At 59.7% G+C, this 17,342-nt stretch overlaps 1 protein-coding gene across 1 annotated transcript; it reads right to left on the bottom strand.

Moving 5' to 3' along the window:
- Positions 1-7,277: 7,277 nt before the first annotated feature.
- On the bottom strand, positions 7,278-14,347 carry GZMA (granzyme A). The gene is made up of 5 exons (XM_059691888.1): positions 14,201-14,347; positions 11,483-11,627; positions 10,127-10,268; positions 9,661-9,933; positions 7,278-7,503 (listed from the first exon to the last, which is right to left on the bottom strand). Exons 1-5 carry the CDS (start codon positions 14,268-14,270, stop codon positions 7,342-7,344), a joined length of 792 nt encoding a protein of 263 aa, XP_059547871.1. The 5' UTR covers positions 14,271-14,347; the 3' UTR covers positions 7,278-7,341.
- Positions 14,348-17,342: the final 2,995 nt, after the last annotated feature.

The raw sequence follows: 17,342 nt of genomic DNA, 5'->3' as shown, positions 1-17,342 counted from the left end.
CTCTGGCCGAGTCACTGAGCAGCAGGGTTCCTGGAACCCTGCTGTGAGAATGGGGCACGCCCCCCACCCCCCACCCCATCTGTCCGAATTCAAGCAACGGCTGGGAGACATGCGGCCTGGCAGAAACAAGACCTTTAATGTATGTCGAGAGCCGGTGTCTGAGGGCGGGGACGCGGAGCAGCGATCAATCGATTGATTGATCACAGGCTATTTACTCCTCCCCTCCCCCCTTGGGCTGTTGTTTTAAACGGGTCGAGGCCTTTCTAGTTGTCTCCACCCCCTTTGCTGGGGACCTTCCTGGAGAATGTGCTGCTGTGACACAGCTCTCCTGCCCGCCCCTCCCTGTCCCGTCTGCCCACTGGCCACAGGCTGTTTATTTTCTGTGAAGATGGGCCCTCGAGGCCTGTCTCCTACGCTCCTATGGCCAAGCAGCTTCCCGCCTCGCTGCCAGGGCTGGGGGCCTGGCATTGCGCACCCGGCGCTGGGGAGAAACCGCCCCTGGGCCCCCCAGCCCCCCAGGCCTCACACCCCAGGGCAGGTGCACGCTCCGCCTGAGAAAGGTCAGTACGCGGCTTGTTTGGTTTCCAGAGCGACAGGCCTCCTTGGTGTGCCCCTGCCTCTGGGGTAGATGTGTCTCATGTCTGGTCCACACACGTAGGTCAACCAGCTCCTCAGGCTGTGCACGCGTGGGCCCAGGAACCAGCCCCCAGTGAATTCACAGGTCGCCTGGAGAACGTGAACGTGAACGGGGCAGGCGACAGTCCCCCAGGGGCCCCGGCTGAGGGAGGAGGAGAGGCTGACTGTCCCCAGGCAGCGCGGGGGGGGGGGGGGGGGGGGCGGGGGAGGGTGGGATGGGGGGGGTTGGGAGGTGGGGACAGACGGAGGTTATTTTGATGAAATCATTACAATAGATTCCAGGAACTCGCAGGAAGGGACCCAGAGCCTGGCCTTGGAGAGGCCAAGATGATGCCGCAGACACTGGCTGGAGGCTCACAGCCCGAGGTGGAGCAGCTGCGCAGCCTGGGTTCCCGCGGGGCGACTGGAAACCCCCTCGATGGGAGAACTACTTAGAAAGCTCAGGCAGCCCGGCCGCCGTGGCTCAGGGGTTGAGCGCCGACCTAGGAACCAGGAGGTCAGGGTTCGATTCCCGGTCAGGGCACAGGCCTGGGTTGTGGGCTCGATCCCCAGTGTGGGGCGTGCGGGAGGCAGCCGACACATGATCCTCTCTCATCGTTGATGTTTCTCTCTCTCCCTCTCCCCTCCTCTCTGAAGTAAATAAAAAATATCCTATATAATGAAGAGCTAACCTGCTAATTAGACCAAACAGCTGAATGACTGTCCTGATGACATTCCGGACGAATCTGGGGCTACGAGGACTGAGCCGCTTGCACAAATTCCGTGCACCGGGCCTCTAGTGTGTGTATAAAAAAGAAATCGCTGGAAGGGGCTGAAGGTGTATCCTGATGTGACCCAGAAGGGCCACTGGCCGGCTGCCGGGCCAGCCACGCTGAGAGACGCAGCCCATGAGGGCAGCCGTGGCCGTGGCCGTGGCCAGACGGGAGGGAGGGGGGCTGACATGGCTGAGCCCCACGGAGCGTGGTGGTGGGACACGGTCTCTGGACCACCTGCCTGAAGGGTCCGCACGCCCGGCAGGAAGAGGAGGCGCTGAGTTTCACGCGAGGAGAGGGACTGGGCGTCACGGTCAATCTGAGTGTTGAGACCTTGGCGTCGATGGCTCGTGACCGGCCGCCGCTGTGTGAGGCTGTGGCCGCGGCAGGTGGGCAGGGGGCTGGGGACACATGCCTGGGAGCCAGTGGGTCATTGTTGTTGTTAATCCTCACCTTTTTCTTTTATTTTAAATAATTCTTTATTGTTGAAAGTATTACAGATGCCCCATTTTCCCCCCATCGACCCCTCTCCAGCCCCCCTCCCCCTCCCCCTCCCCCAGGCTCCCCCCACCCTGTTGTCTGTGCCCACGGGCCATGCATATGTGCATACAAGGTCTTTGGTTGGTCACCCCCCCCCACCCCGCCTTCCCGCTGGGATTCTACACTCTGTTCCATGCTTCTGAGGGTATTTTCCCATTGATTTCAGAGAGAGTGGGAAAGAGAGAGAGAAACATCGATGTGAGAGAAACACAGGGATTGGTTGCCTCCTGCATGAGCCCCAACCGAGGCCTGGGCCGGGGAGGAGCCTGCAACCGAGGTACGTGCCCTTGACCGAAATTGAATCCAGGACCCTTCAGTTTGCAGGCCGACGCTCTACCCACTGAGCCACACTGGCGAGGGTGCTAAAGGGTCATCTTGGCGACTTCTGTCTCGACCTCAAGGTCCCTCCTGGGATGTGGGGGGTCCCCCCCTCGCCCTCCGAATATTTGTATCAGATTGTTTGCTATTAGATAGATGTGTGTGTTCCTATTGCATTTTGTTACTTCCTGACCTTGTTTTCAACCCCTCGAGGTTCCCATACATTCTCTGTGCTCAGAATTCCTCCTGATTTAGTGCCAGCACGACGTGCCTCTCGAGGTAAACAAGCCAGACCGATGTGCGTGGAGCATCGAGTCATTCAGCCTCTTCCCTCCTTTGTCTTGTTTCTTATCTCCCTCTTCCTCTCTGTTAATAAGTGCTCGCGTCACGTCAAACTGTGTGACAGGCATTTCCCGGACGGGAGGTGGGCCTGGGACAGCAGTTCCAAACGCCGAGGGTGAGCAGCCCGTCCGCAGGGCACTGCCCGCGCTGCGGCCATACCCACCACCCCTGGGGCCGGGCCATCGGCACGCCGTTCGTTACTGACTCAGCATTATTAGATGGCGAGTATCTGACACGGGAGAAGAAGCATGTGTGTAAAGGGGTGGAGAGACTGTGCCCTAGTATTGTGATATCCTAGGACAGTGGCCGGCAAACCGCGGCTCGCGAGCCACATGCGGCTCTTTGGCCCCTTGAGTGTGGCTCTTCCACAAAATACCACGTGCGGGCGCGCACATACAGTGCGAAGTTGACTTAAAACGTTAAGTAAAGTTTATTAAGTTAATTTTAGGGAACATTGTGGAGTGAAAGAAGATGCAGTGTCGAGGATTGAGAAAGGTATGTTGAGATGGTTTGGACAGATAGAGAGGATGAACGAAAGGAGATGGACGAAACAAGGACACAAGACGAGTGTGGATGGGAGAGTTGGAAGGGGTTAACCTCAGTGAACATACCTCAATCAGATTGAGGACGTTTTTAGCAAAGGCCAGCTTAGGAGGACCCTAATTAAGTTAATAACAATGTACCTACCTACCTATATAGTTTCAGTTTAAAAAATTTGGCTCTCAAGAGAAATTTCAGTTGGTGTACTGTTGATATTTGGCCCTGTTGACTAATGAGTTTGCTGACCACTGTCCTAGGAGGTTATCTGCCTACCCTCCTACCTACCTGTCTCTCCCTCCTACTTTCAGAGGAGTTTGGGTTCACAGCGAATGAAGGGAAAGGACAGAGTTCTCCTACCTCCCCCGCAACACGTGCCCGGCCTCCCACTGTCCACACCCCACACGAGACGGCGCGTTCGTCACGATGGATGGGCCTGTGTGATACGTCACTGTGACCCCAGCCACGTGGGCAGCGGGTTCAGTGGGTTGTAGATGCCGTGGGTCTGACACACGTGGAGTGACAAGCATCCGCCATGACAGTGTCTTGTACGTCACCCAGCCCTCCCGCCCTCCTCCCACCCCTGCAGACTCCTCCCTGTCTCCATGGTTTGCTTTCGCTAGAACGGCATGCAGTTGGAATCCTGCAGCCGTAACTGTGCAGAGTGGCTTCCTGCACGCGTGCGTATTGAGGGCGCCTCCGTGTCCGCCCAGGGCTCGCTCGCTGTGCTGAGCACTGAAATGATATCCCTTCGCCCGGATGGATCGCGGCTATCATCCACTCACCTGCTCAAGCACGTCCTCGTTGCTTCCGAGTTTGGGCAACTCTGAGTAACGGACCTGTTTGTCCATCCCATTGACCCGTGTGCCTCCTCTTTGCCACCCCGCCCTGTCCTGATTCCTACAGTCCCTGGCCAGCCGTGACGTCAGATGGTGCTGGTCCCTCACCTTGGCTCTTCTCACTCAGGGTTGTGTTGACCATTCTGGCACTTTTCCCTCCAGATAAACCTCAGAATCTGTTTGTCCATAAAAAAAAAAAAAACTTACCGGGATGGCACTGAGTCTGTAAATCAACTTGGAGAGAACTGCCATCTTGACAGTATTGGGTCTTCTCATCCACGCACGTGGACTACCGATTTATTTAATTTTCTTTGATGAGAGTTTTGTCATTTCCTCATATAGTCATTGCACACGTTTTGTTAGATTTCTACCCAAGTGTTTCCTCTTTGGGGGGATCAATGAGAACTTTTCAGATCGACTCTCTGAACAACTTTCAAATATGCAACACGGTAAACACACCCTTATGATTTTTTAAGTCACACCCGGAAGTTTTCTTGAGTTTTGTAGAACCGTTGCTGGCAGAGCCTGGTGCTGAGCAGCCCCGCCTCTGCCACGCCCGCAGGTGCCCCGGTGCCGCCGGCCGCCCAGCAGCTGCTCCTGGCGGAGAGAGCATCGCGGGATGACGCTTTGCTCAGCTGCGGTCGAGGGGCCCGCGGGGCGCCGGGGTGGGCTCAGTTCCTGTAGATCGTGTCGTTCTCAGCCGAGAGATGAGAGGGCTGTGGCCTGTGGTCTGACGTCGCTGGGGTGTTTTGATGAGAATTGAAACCGAACCCCAGATACGGTCCCGACCTCAGGGAGTCCCGGGGGGCCGCCCGCCAGGAGCAGCTCTGTGTGCTCGGCCGGAGCAGCGAGAAGGGCCAAAGGCGATGGATCCGTGTTCACCGACGGGCCTCCGAGTCGGCTCAGGCCCACGGCGGTGCTGGTGTGGTGGGCAGAATCGCACACGTGTCTTCGGCTTTGCAACCTCATGTGATGGGAGGAATGCCCAGCGCGTGAGGCGGCGTCTCGTGTCTCCCCACAAGATCCGCCGTTGCCCTCGGCCTGGCCCGCGAGTCTGTCTGAGGCAAGGCCATCGGGCTGGCGTAGGAAGCGTGGGTTTAAACTAACACGCGGTCCTCTTTGTTTCTCCCCCTGCAACCGAACCTCCGTTTCATCGAGACGACCACTGTCTTTTTTTTTTATTTTAATTTTTTATTGATTTTTTTACAGAGAGGAAGGGAGAGAGATAGAGAGTCAGAAACATTGACGAGAGAGAAACATCGATCAGCTGCCTCCTGCACACCCCCCACTGAGGATGTGCCCGCAACCAAGGTACATGCCCTTGACTGGAATCGAACCCGGGACCCTTCAGTCCGCAGGCCGACGCTTTATCCCTTGAGCCAAACCGGTTAGGGCACGACCACTGTCTTTACTTCATTGTTTCCCATCACCTGCGAGGATCGGCAGGGCCCCCAGGACCGCGGGGGGTGCAGCCTGGCTCCCCGCAGGCTGACGGCTCAGAGACAAGCCCGTCCCAGCAGGTGCGGGGATGCACGCTGCTCCCGGCAGCCAGGCGTGAGGACCCGGCGCCCGGGGCCTCGGTGAGACGGGAGTGACTGTGCAGACCAGGCCTTGGACGTTGAAACGGCGTCATGCGTCCCGTGCTCTGGCTGACACCTGCAGCTGGATTTTGGAGGAGCCAGCGGGGCCTTGGCCTGCTGTCCGCACGGCGTCCCACCCACACGGGGCTCATGCAGTGGCAGCTCCGTGTGCAGTGCTCACGCTCAGCAGGCTCCTGGGTGCTGCTGGGGCACGAGGAGCACGCATTTGTTTTACGCACAAGGACGACGGCACGGATGGCGGCCTGCTCGTAGGCACTTACTGTAAACATGGATACGTCGAATCCATCAAACAACGACAAGTGTCCTCACAAGAGACACCGGAAGAGGAGGCGTGTGGCTCCAGGGCCCGACCGTGAGCCTGTGGCCACAGGGCAAGGGCGGCCGAGCTGCAGGAGCCCAAGGAGCAGGGGCGGGCCTGGAGCCCCGAGGGAGACCCCGCTGGCTCCCAGGGCCCGCAGGGAGGACATGCCTGCTGCCGAAGCCACGCGTGTGCGCACGTCGGTGTGGCAGCCACAGGACACGGGTGTGAGGGGGACAAGCGCCACCTTCGGCCGGCCACGCTGCCGGGTCCCCGACGGCTCAGCACCGCGGAGGAGGCCGGCTCTGGAGGCGGTGGTTCCGCCGGGCCCGGGGCTGGGAGGGATCCGTGGTCACACCCAGCGGCTTCCCAGCCTCAGCACCAGCTGGACAGTGGCCACCAGCCTCCTCTCCCACCAGGCTGGGCGCTGCATGGCCTTGAGCCCAGACACCTGCGGGCGCGGGCGCAGAGGACGGCCCGGCCTGTGGGGGGCGCTGCTGCCAGCCCTGGCCCTGAGCGCCCGCGCCCTCGTCTAAGCGACAGTGAGGTGTGGCCTGTCTCCCGCGTGGGTGCTGAGGGTCCAGCTGGACGAGGGGCCTTCCGAGGGGGTGCGGCTCTGAGCTTCTCGCTCAGGGGACGCGCTTTGCTTCCTCCTCGGCGTGTCCCACACCCGTCTCTGACCCTCCCCCTCCTCTCTCTGCTCCCTCCCCCCTCCTGTCCTCCTCCCCTCTCCTGTCTCCTCCTCACCCCCCCTCCCACTCGGCACCCTTCTGCGATTCTAACCTGCCTCCCTGGGTTAGTTTGGCCGTATGCCAGCCTTCAGGGAAATGGAGTCGCTCAGAAAACACCATCTTTTTCGTCTGGCTTGTTCCGCTCAACGTCACGTTTGTAAGGTCAGTTCATGCTGCTGCCTGCGGCGACAGCTCGCCCTCTTCCATCGCTGGGCCATAGTCCACCGCACAGCCGCACGGCCGCACAGCCGTGGCCGCGTTTCCTGTGGGTGGCTATCCGGGCCTTTTCCAATCCTGACTCTGCGTATCCCCTGAGACGTGGGTGACACAGGTGACAGGGGTCCCCGCCCGCCCCGGCCCCTCCCCGGCCAGGCTGTGGCCCTGCCTCGCTTCGCCGGCGGGACCTGCCCCCAGGAGTGACAGACGAGGACCCGGCGCAGTCGTGCAAGTGATTTTTTAAAAAAATATATTTTATTGATTTTTTACAGAGAGGAAGGGAGAGGGATGGAGAGTTAGAAACATCGATGAGCGAGAAACATCCATCAGCTGCCTCCCGCACACTCCCCGCTGGGGATGTGCCCGCAACCAAGGTACATGCCCTTGACCAGAATCGAACCCGGGACCCTTCAGTCCTCAGGCCGACGCTCTATGCACTGAGCCACACCAGTCAGGGCGCAAGTGATTTTATTGATGGGATGTTATTGGCGGGACTGAGGCGCGGCAGCAAGTGCAGCGGCGGTCAGCGACCTAAGCCGCCCTCCGCATCGTCTTCGTGATCCAGTTGAGGTACTTCTGGGAGAGCAGCATGTAGACGCCAGGGCCCCGGGGGTCCCCGCATTTGCCTGGCTTCCCGAAGGACGTGACGCCCCGGAAGGTGCCCTCGCAGATCAGGGGGCTCCCGGAATCCCCCTGCGAGACAGGAGGGGGGGCTGTGAGCTCCGAGCACACCACGGAACGCGGAGTTAAGACCGACCGTCACTTAATGGAAAGTTAGCGCTTAAAAACCCAACCGCTGGGGATATTTTAATGTTTTTAAATCGGCTTAACGTGCGGACCAGTGAGTTACAGTGAAACGTGTACCGCTGTTTGTTATCCTGTGACTCTGAGATCCAGTCTCTGCTTTGGAAAGGAACTCTCCTGCTTGTCATTTTCTCAAAAGCTGAAGAACTCGGGGTCGAATTGTCAAATGATGGGATTTAAGGCAAAAAAGAGAAACCGCAGTTTTTCGTTTCTCCAGCGGACAACTGTCTTCCCAAAGAAGGAAAACCAAAGCCTGTCCCGTCACCCTCTCCCATGGACACCCTTCTCCCCGCGCCTCCCGCGTGAGGGCTGCGGACGGAGGCTCCGGCCTCAGGGACTGCACGTCCAGCTCAGCCTGCACAGCGGAGGCTCCTGGGGCTGGGAGCCCGCTCTCTCCTCCCCACGGGGCCTCCCGGCGTGTCCTCCCGGGGGATTCTAGAGTCAGCCTCGTGTCACAGGAGGCCCGGCGTCTGGGCGGGTGGTGCCAGGAGGGCCATGCCTGGGCCTTGGGGCCTCGCTGGGACCTCCCTTTCCTGCAAGAACAGGCCCAGGAGGGTGTGAAGTGAGGAGCCTGAGAAGCGGGGCCCTCCCCGCACAGATACATGGCACCCGCCTAACACAGTGCCTGACTGTCCCAGGAGTCCTTCAGGTGGAATCCACCAACGGCACTGAGCGCCGACAAGGGTTGGCTAAGCGTGGATGGGGGGGGGGGGCAGGTGGCAGGGGTCTCCGGATGCTGCATGTGGTTCTCACAGTGGTGAGGGCAGGAGAGGGCGGGGGGGGGGGGGAGTGGAAGGCTCTGAGGGCAGGTGCCTCCCTCCCCTGGGACTGGCCCAGCCTGGTCCCGAGGGCAAGGCCGTCAGCTTCTGCCGACGAAAAGCAGCGGGAAGGGGGACAGACTCTGGTTCCCACACCCCACACCCCATTCTCCTCTTGGATGAGGCTCAGGGTCTCTGGAAAAGGCGGGAGGTGATGAGCCAGCGCCCAGAGCTCAAACACGGCAGGTGCGTCTCCTGCCTCCCTCCTCCCGCGGGGCCCCGACCCGTCCCTTCTCCGTGGGCCACGCTCGGAAGCTGTTTCCTGGGGACTGAGCTCGGGTCCCGGAGGCTGTGGGGTCTCGCTGAGCCCTCACTTGGCTTGGGAATGACAGGCCTTTCAGACCTGCCGGGGCACACGGCAGAGGCATTTTGGGGGTGTGCTGAGATGTGGGGAGCAGGGCACAGAAGGGCTCTTCTGAGTGTTACATATCTTAAAATCTATAAAAAAGCGTAATATGCTAATTAGACCGGACGTCCTTCAGGATGTCCTTCCAGATGACCTTCCAGATGAAGCCGGGGCTGCGAGGAAAGCCCGGGTCCCGGGTGCCTGCCGGCGGCTGGGGAAAGGAAGGCCTACTCTTGCACGAATTTCGTGCATTGGGCCTCTAGTATATATATATATATGCTTCAGAGAGGAAGGGAGAGGGAGAGAGAGAGAAACATCAATGATGAGAGACTCATTATTGGCTTCAGTCTGCAGACCGAAGCTCTATCCACTGAGCCAAACCGGCTAGGGCTACGTTTGGGTAGACATACGTTAACATGAGGGGGAAAAACCATTGCTTCTCTGGTGGCTTTGATATAAAATCCAGAAGATACCACAGTCCACCCAGGCACTAGGAGCCAACCTGTACTTTTTGCTGAACAACCCCTTTAGCGGAAGCCAAGGCTGCGAGAGGACTCAGCGTGACGAGAGGGCTCAGCGTGTCGAGAGGACTAAGCGTGAGGAGAGGACTAAGCGTGACGAGAGGACTCAGCGTGAGGAGAGGACTAAGCGTGAGGAGAGGGCTCAGCGTGAGGAGAGGGCTCAGCGTGAGGAGAGGGCTCAGCGTGACGAGAGGGCTCAGTGTGAGGAGAGGACTAAGCGTGAGGAGAGGGCTCAGCGTGAGGAGAGGACTCAGCGTGAGGAGAGGACTCAGCGTGACGAGGGGGCTACGCGTGACGTTGCCTTTTCTATTTCTGCACCACTTGACCCAACAGCCAAAGTGAGGGGTCGTCTTTCACTTACATTGCACGTGTCTTTCCCGCCTCTGGGGTCTCCAGCACAGATCATATCCCGTCCGATCACAGGTTTATGGCCGTAGTATTTGGGGCCATTGCAGGTCTCCCTGTCCAGGACGGTGACCCAGACTTCTCTCAGCCTATCGGATGCAGATAGATATCTATTGTGAATCAGCCCCCAGCCTGCCACATGGCACTTGGTTCCTGGTTTTACGTCTTCCCCCCGTTTCGGGAGTATCAGAATATCCACATGTCTATTAATTGTTGCTTTTCGCCCCAGCTGTGGGAAGAAAGCATAAAGAGTTAACAGAATGAGATCATAAAATATTGGCATGCTTACAACCCTAGGAGCCCCCTCCCATAGCTACAGTCTGCAGCTGTCGGGGCACCGAGAAGGCTCGCCACGCAGGTGGCCAGATGGTAGGAGGTCCTATGACGTTGGAGTCAACTGACTGTAAATCAAAGGTACATGCCTTCAGAAGTTTAAGGTCGCCCTCGTGCCTGTTCTTATTATAGTGCGGAAAGGGGATCTGCTTCTTCACCGACATGATCTGCTTCTCCGGCTCCTGCTTGGACTGGGAGTGAGCCCCCAGGATGACCTGTGACGATCTGTTCCTGGAAAAGACGCAGCATGTGAACAGGTTTGCGCCTTTGAATCACGGCCGGTCACTTTCATGGCCCATCTCTACAGGTGCTCGCCGTGCAAACGCTTGTCTGCAGCTCAGAACAAATGGGCACTTGAAAGACTAACAAGATGTTTATGAAGTTATCATCATCACCGTCACCATCATCACCATCATCACCATCATCACCATCACATCATCACCATCATCATCACCATCACATCATCACCATCACATCACCATCACATCACCATCACCATCATCACCATCACATCACCATCACATCACCATCATCATCATCACCATCACCGTCACCATCACATCACCATCACCATAATCACCATCACATCACCATCACCATCACCATCATCACCATCACCATCATCGTCACCGTCACCATCATCATCATCATCATCACCATCACCATCATCACCATCACCACCATCACCATCACCATCACCATCATCACCATCACCATCATCATCACCATCATCACCATCACCATCATCACCATCATCACCATCATCACCATCACCATCACCATCATCACCACCACCACCATCATCACCATCACCACCGTCACCATCATCACCATCATCACCATCACATCACCATCATCACCATCACCATCATCACCACCATCATCAGCATCATCACCATCACCATCATCATCACCATCACCACCACCATTACCACCACCATCATCATCATCATCACCACCACCATCATCACCATATCATCACCATCATCATTGCTACCATCGCCAGTGCATTCACAACAAGCTAAGCTGGGTTTATTGAAAACAAATGATAACTCCGTGGCAGCAAAGCCAAGTCGTGGGGTCTCTGTTGGGGTTCGGTGCGGCCCTCACCCCCATAGCTGTGAGAGGGCTCTGAGCTGTGCTCCCTGGAGAACAAGGCTCCCAGTGGCTTAGGGACAGAAGCAAAGCCACCAGGTGCCGGAGAGTAACTCTCTGGGGGCGGCTGTAAGAGCCACCAACTGACCTTAAATGGAAAAACGTTCAGAATCAGGGGGCCCCATCTGCACGACCTTGGGTGCGAACACATTGGGGTGGCTGTCGGAAGGAGGGTCCGCGCCAGTTCCCTCACTTTATGCTAAAGGTTCGTTTCGTGGCATCTGCTCTTTAAATGAATAGTCACCAAATGGAAGTCCCCACCCACTCTCTTCTGCAACCCAAGCACTCACAGGGAGCAGTGGGCGGCCGTCAGCACCCAGGCGTCGGCGATCAGGGCCCCCGCGCACAAGCTGTCGTGCGTGCCTTTGATCAGCGCCATGTAGGGCCTCGAGTGAGCAGTCACTTCTGTTCCTCCGATTATCCTCGCGCAGAGGCCTGTGCAAAGGGAAGAGGCAAGTCACAGCTGGCTGAGCCGCCCAGAGCGCGCCCCGAAGCCTCGCTTCTCAGACCAGAGGTGCCATCCGCGTGGCGAGGAGTGCAGGGAGCACTCCATCCCCAGGGCTCCCCGTGGGCGTGTGAGTGCAAGGCCCTGCCCGGGGGGCCCTCCCAGAGGTCCCACTCCTTCCCCCCAGAAGCACACCCTGTCCCTTCCAGGATCGCCAGGCTGGAAATGTGACCCTTTGGGCGGTGGGCAGGCCGTGTGCATTGGTCTCCAGGGAACAGTTGCTACAGGAGATGCTGGTGACGCTGACAACACCGTGTGCCTCCCTTGCAGGCTGAGTGCTGCCCCTTCACACCAGGTCCTTGCAAAAGCCCATACCAGCTGCGACCTTGCCCGGGAGGCCTGTCACCATCCCCGGAGCCGTCCTTCCCTGACCTCTGCCCTCCCCTCCCAACCTGAGAGGAAGCACCCATTGCCCCAGGCCCCTCCGGCTCTGGCTGGACCCCGCGGTTGACCTCAGCGCTTTGCCGGGACATGGGGGGGGCGGGGGAGGGAGAAGGTGCCGCGGAGGGACTCTGCCCTCACCAGGTTTCGGACCACGGACAGGAGTCTGTCTGGACTCATTCCCGGGACCGGGAGATGGGACCGGAGGTGTGGGCTGCGTGAGGCCCTCCCTGCACCCCGAGTTCCGGAGTCTCTCACAATATTGCTCCCCGCTGGCTCGGCCTCGTGGCTTCTCAGAGGGGCCGGTGCCAGGACCGTTATTAAAGGGAGTCCTGCCAGGTTCCAGTCAGGTGTGGACTGTGGAGGGGGGGTGGGGAGGGGGCCGCGGGGCTCTGGGAGGGAGAGGAGAGGAACTGAGGACCCGCTGCTTCCGTGAAGGCAGGTCCCCAGGTGCGCGGGGCCTCCGGGGCGGGAAAGCCACTCGCAGGACATGGCGCAGAGCCTGCGGGACGCGCACATGCCTCAGAGGAAGGCCACACCCCACCACCCACCCCTGCAGGGCGGCTTTAGGCAGACGGGGCGGCTTCAACACTAGCCGCTCCTGGTCCCCACCCAGAGGCAAAATCGGTGGGAACCGCTGGGGCCAGGCAGGGGCTCAGGATTTAAAAGCCTCCGGAGGGTTCCGCCTGTGGGGCTGAGTCTCATCTCTCATCGCCAGCCCTGCCTCGCTGGCCTGAGCCTCGCGGGGCCCACATTGCTCTCTGATGGCAGGACATGGAGTGGAGCAGAGGGGCAGGGGTGCCTGGGGGCTGGGGGGCCTGGGGGCTGGGAGGCCTGAGGGGCTGGGGGGCCGGGGGGCTGGGGGGCCGGAGGGCTGGGGGGCTGGGGTGCCTGGGGGTTGGGGGGCTGGGGCCTGGGGGCTGGGGGGCTGGGGCCTGGGGTGCTGGGGGCCTGGGGGCAGGGTGCCTGGGGGGCTGGGTGCCTGGGGGCTGGGGTGCCTGAGGGGTTGGGGGGCCTGGGGGCTGGGGGCCCTTCCCTCTGAAGAACAGCTAGGACGGAGCTCTACCTGCTCTTGTTCACCGAGTGAGAACCTGACGTGCCCGCACAGCCTCCTACTGGGCCCAGCCGACACCGTGCCCTCCCTTTTGTCCCAAATGACCTGCGACCGTGCATTTTAAGAAATTCTTCTCAGTTTCAGGTGCAAGATGCACCAGAGACATTCCTTGGGATTTCTGGGGAGAAGGTTGTTGTACCCTCAGCCACTGCCCCCACTCCCCCTCCACGGCGTGACCCTGGGAAGCCCACGCTGCCCCTCACTCGCCCAGGAGGCCAGCCCGGCCCAGAGCCCTGCCCCCCAGGAGGTTTAGGGAAAATCAGCCGCTCAGGACCGTCTAACCCCCAGAGAGAGCGTGGTTCCCCGGGGCTTCGCGCTGACGCACAGAGCAGGCGCGTCCCAGCACAGCCACGAATCCGCTCGACGCACAGGACAGCTCCCCGTGTCCAGGGTCCAAGGACACACTAGCCCGGAGAGATCATGAAAGAAATTTTCCATTGATTCTTAGAGAGAGTGGAAGGGAAGAGGGAGGAGGAGGAGGAGGGGGAGGAGGAGGAGGAGGAGGAGGAGGAGGAGGAGGAGGAGGAGGAGGAGGAGGGGGAGGGGAGATCAATTGGTTGCCTCCCGCACGCACCCTGGGGCCAGGGATCGAACCAGCAACCCCACTAGGTACCCGCCCTTGACCGGGAATCGAACCTGTGACCCTTCGGTGCTTGGGCCGATGCTCTACCCAGTGAGCCACCAGCCATGCGACTATAACCCTGCTCATCCCTGATTTGCTGCAGGTGTGGGTCCTGCGCCTGTTAACTCCTTAAACCGCCTGCATTTCTGTAGCAAGAGAGGCAGAGGCCCTGCGTGCTCCTCCCCCAGGGGCTGCCGACAGTCCCACGCGTCCTCGCGGGCAGTTTACGGGGCAGCAGCGAGCTGCTTTTTGCGAAGAAATTGTGCAGAAGAACGAGGACGCTTTTCCTTCTCGCACACAGACATGCACAGCCCCCGGCAGAGTGCGGGGCTCGGGGGAACCGGCCCGCTCCGGCTGGTCATGGACCCGACAGGGACCCGTCTTACCTCCGGGAAGGAGCAGGAGAAAGGTGGCCGCGGAGAGAGCGGAGGCCAGAGCCGCCCGGGAGTCCCTCATGCTGCCCAGCCAGCCAGGTGGGTGGGATCTGTTCTCCGTCCTCGACCGACCCTCTTTATAGTGCGCTCAGAGGATGTGGCTTTCTCTCTCTCTCTTTCTGTAAGTTTCAGAGTTGAGCCCTAGGAAGTGAAACACCAGAAGTGAGAACAGCTCTGCGGCAGTGGCTTACGCCCGCTGGGCTGGGGGGGTTGGGGGGGGGAGGGGCGGGCGGGGGCCTCGGGGGCCTCAGAAGGGAGCACACCCCTAGGAAGGCCTGCGTGTCCCCTGATCAGAGGGATCCCGCTTCCCGCATCAGCGACACTGTCCTCCACACCCACGAATGGAGCGGGAGCTCTCGTGACGGCTCACGTTCGAGCTTTAAAAGCTGTCCGCACACGTGGTCACTGACCAGACTTCTTCCTGGTCATCTCTGGGTTCTGGAAGGAGCCACAGGGCCCAGGCCAGGCGGTGCCTCGTTTGTCCGCAAGCTCCTGCCTGGACTCCCCTCCCGCTTCGTCCGGGACAGCTGTGCGCTGCCTGGGGCCTGGGGCAGGTGTGGGCAGGAGCTGCTGGAGGGAGGGGCCGGGCTCTTTGCAGACCTCGGATGGTGCTCCCCCTGACGGACGGACCTCACAGCTTTAGACCCGTGACCGGCAAGACGGTGCTTGGCCTCTGGAGGGAGGGATTTCAGCCAGGAGACGGGTGCGCACAGCGGGCGGGAGTGCCCTGGCCGCGGCGAGCGCATCAGGTGGCCGGTGCTTCCTGTGAAGGCAGGTGCCCAGGTGCGCTGTCTGTTAAAGCCGGGACAGCGAGGCAGGAGGGCCTAGGCCAGTGGCTCTCAACCTTGGCTGCACGTTAGAATCACCTGGGAATCTTTTTAAAGAGGATGAGGCCCAGAAATCAGGATTTTAAAAAGATTCCCAGGTGATTCTAATGTGCAGCCAAGGTTGAGAGCCACTGGCCTAGGACAGTGGTTGGCAAACTGCGGCTCGAGAGCCACATGCGGCTCTTTGGCCCCTTGAGTGTGGCTCTTCCACAAAATACCACGTGTGGGTGCGCACGTACAGTGCAATTGAAACTTCGTGGCCCATGTGCAGAAGTCGGTATTTTGTGGAAGAGCCACACTCAAGGGGCCAAAGAGCCGCATGTGGCTCTCGAGCCGCAGTTTGCCGACCACGGGCCTAGGAGAAGCCACAGGAGAGCCCAGGCCGGCTGCTGGCTCCCTGGGAAGCCCGAGAACAGAGGGCCTGGGGGACAGGCTCAGGGCTCAGCCAGGACGAGCTGCCGCTGCCCATGGCTCCCCTGGTGGCAGGTCTCCTGGGGCCCCTCAGAGGTTAGCAGATGCCTGCCCGCGGGGGAGGAGAGGGGGGGATGGCACCCAGAGCTCCCTGAAGGGAGTGTGGGCCGGCCCTCTGCCCTGAGGGCTTTAAAGGCTGTGAGTTTGGGGGGTCTTAGGGGAGGAGCTCAGCAGAGTGTCCATCCGCTCCCAGGGGTCCTGGTCTCCCCGAGTGGCCGGTGCTGAGTGGAGGGCAGGGCCATGGGTCAGTGCGGCGGGTCCCGAGGCAGCCGTGGCATCGCTGGTCTGGTGCTGCTGCTTTCCCGGGCCTGGGGCTGAGACACCTCTGAGGCCAGATGTTGCCTCCAGGGAGGAGAGGTCAGGGGTCCAACCGCACGGCCAGCGCAATCCTGGGGGGGTGGTCACCCTGGGCGAGGTCCTTGCTTTCCCCGCTTGGTCCCTGGCTGGGCATCGGGCTTTCCGCCTGGAGACCCTGGTACCTGGCCCATCGCCTCTGCTCTGCTCAAGTCCGTCCAACTGCCTATGACAGAGACGCGGACGCACCTGTCTCCCCCTTCCCTCCTTCCCTTCCTCTCTCCTCCCCTCCCTCCCTCCCTTCCTTTCCTCCCGTCCTCCTTCCTTCTGGATTTAGCTGAAGGAGAACAGGGGTGAGACACGGCTATTTTTAAAAAATATACTTTATTGATTTTTTTTTACAGAGAGGAAGGGAGAGGGATAGAGAGTCAGAAACATCGACCAGCTGCCTCCTGCACACCTCCTACTGGGGATGTGCCCGCAACCCAGGTACATGCCCTTGACCGGAATCGAACCCGGGACCCCTCAGTCCGCAGGCTGACGCTCTATCCACTGGGCCACACTGGTTAGGGCGACCTGGCTATTTAGTTCTGACACTGGGCTCCCGCCTAGGTTGGCTCAGCCTCGGACCTGAAGGCACAGCATCCCGCTTCCTGTGAGCAATCGACGTCTTTGCTCTTTCCCGGAGCCGAGGAGCGATGCTATCGTGGCCTGTGGTCCGTGTCCCGTCAGGACGTGGGTGTGTGCCCACCCGGGGTTAACACCCCGATGACTTCAGACTCGGGGTGACTTTCCCAGAAATCATGCCCGGGGGGTGCCGAGCCCCGGTTTCCTTTTCCCGGGGTTGCCGGTGCGTCAGGGCACTCCCGCCAGGGCCGGCCTCTGGCGAGGGTGAGCCGTGGTGGTGCGGCCTCAGAGGGAATCGAATGCTCACGGCCACAGTCACCGAAAACCACTAAGGAAACTGGACGGTCTGTTTCTTTTCCTGTGAATGTGGTTGCTCTGCCCCCTTCATGTGGACGGTGAGCATATCCTTCCCGAGGTGTGCAACCACCTCCATGGTTAATTCTAGAACATTCTCGTCACTTCCCAAGGCAGCCCTGTCACTCCGTGACCTCCCTGCCCCACTCCCCTGCCCTGGACAGCCCCGCACCCACGCTGTCTCCATCGAGGTGCCTATTCTGAGCATTTCCTTTCGTGGGATTGTATAACGTGTGGTCTTCTCTCACCGGCTCCTTCCATTTAGCACAGGCGTTTGAGGTTCATGTAGCATGGGTCAGTACTTCAGTCCTTTTTTTAAAAAAAATATATATATTTTATTGATTTTTTTACAGAGAGGAAGGGAAAGGAATAGAGAGTTAGAAACATCGATGAGAGAGAAACATCGATCAGCTGCCTCCTGCACACCCCCTACTAGGGATGTGCCCGCAACCAAGGTACATGCCCTTGACCGGAATCGAACCTGGGACCATTCAGTCTGCAGGCCGACGCTCTACACACTG

Source organism: Myotis daubentonii, chromosome 4 (genome assembly GCF_963259705.1).
Source record: "Myotis daubentonii chromosome 4, mMyoDau2.1, whole genome shotgun sequence".
Taxonomy (NCBI): domain Eukaryota; kingdom Metazoa; phylum Chordata; class Mammalia; order Chiroptera; family Vespertilionidae; genus Myotis; species Myotis daubentonii.
Note: the sequence above shows the minus strand (reverse complement) of the source record. Positions and strands in the feature narration are given on the sequence as shown.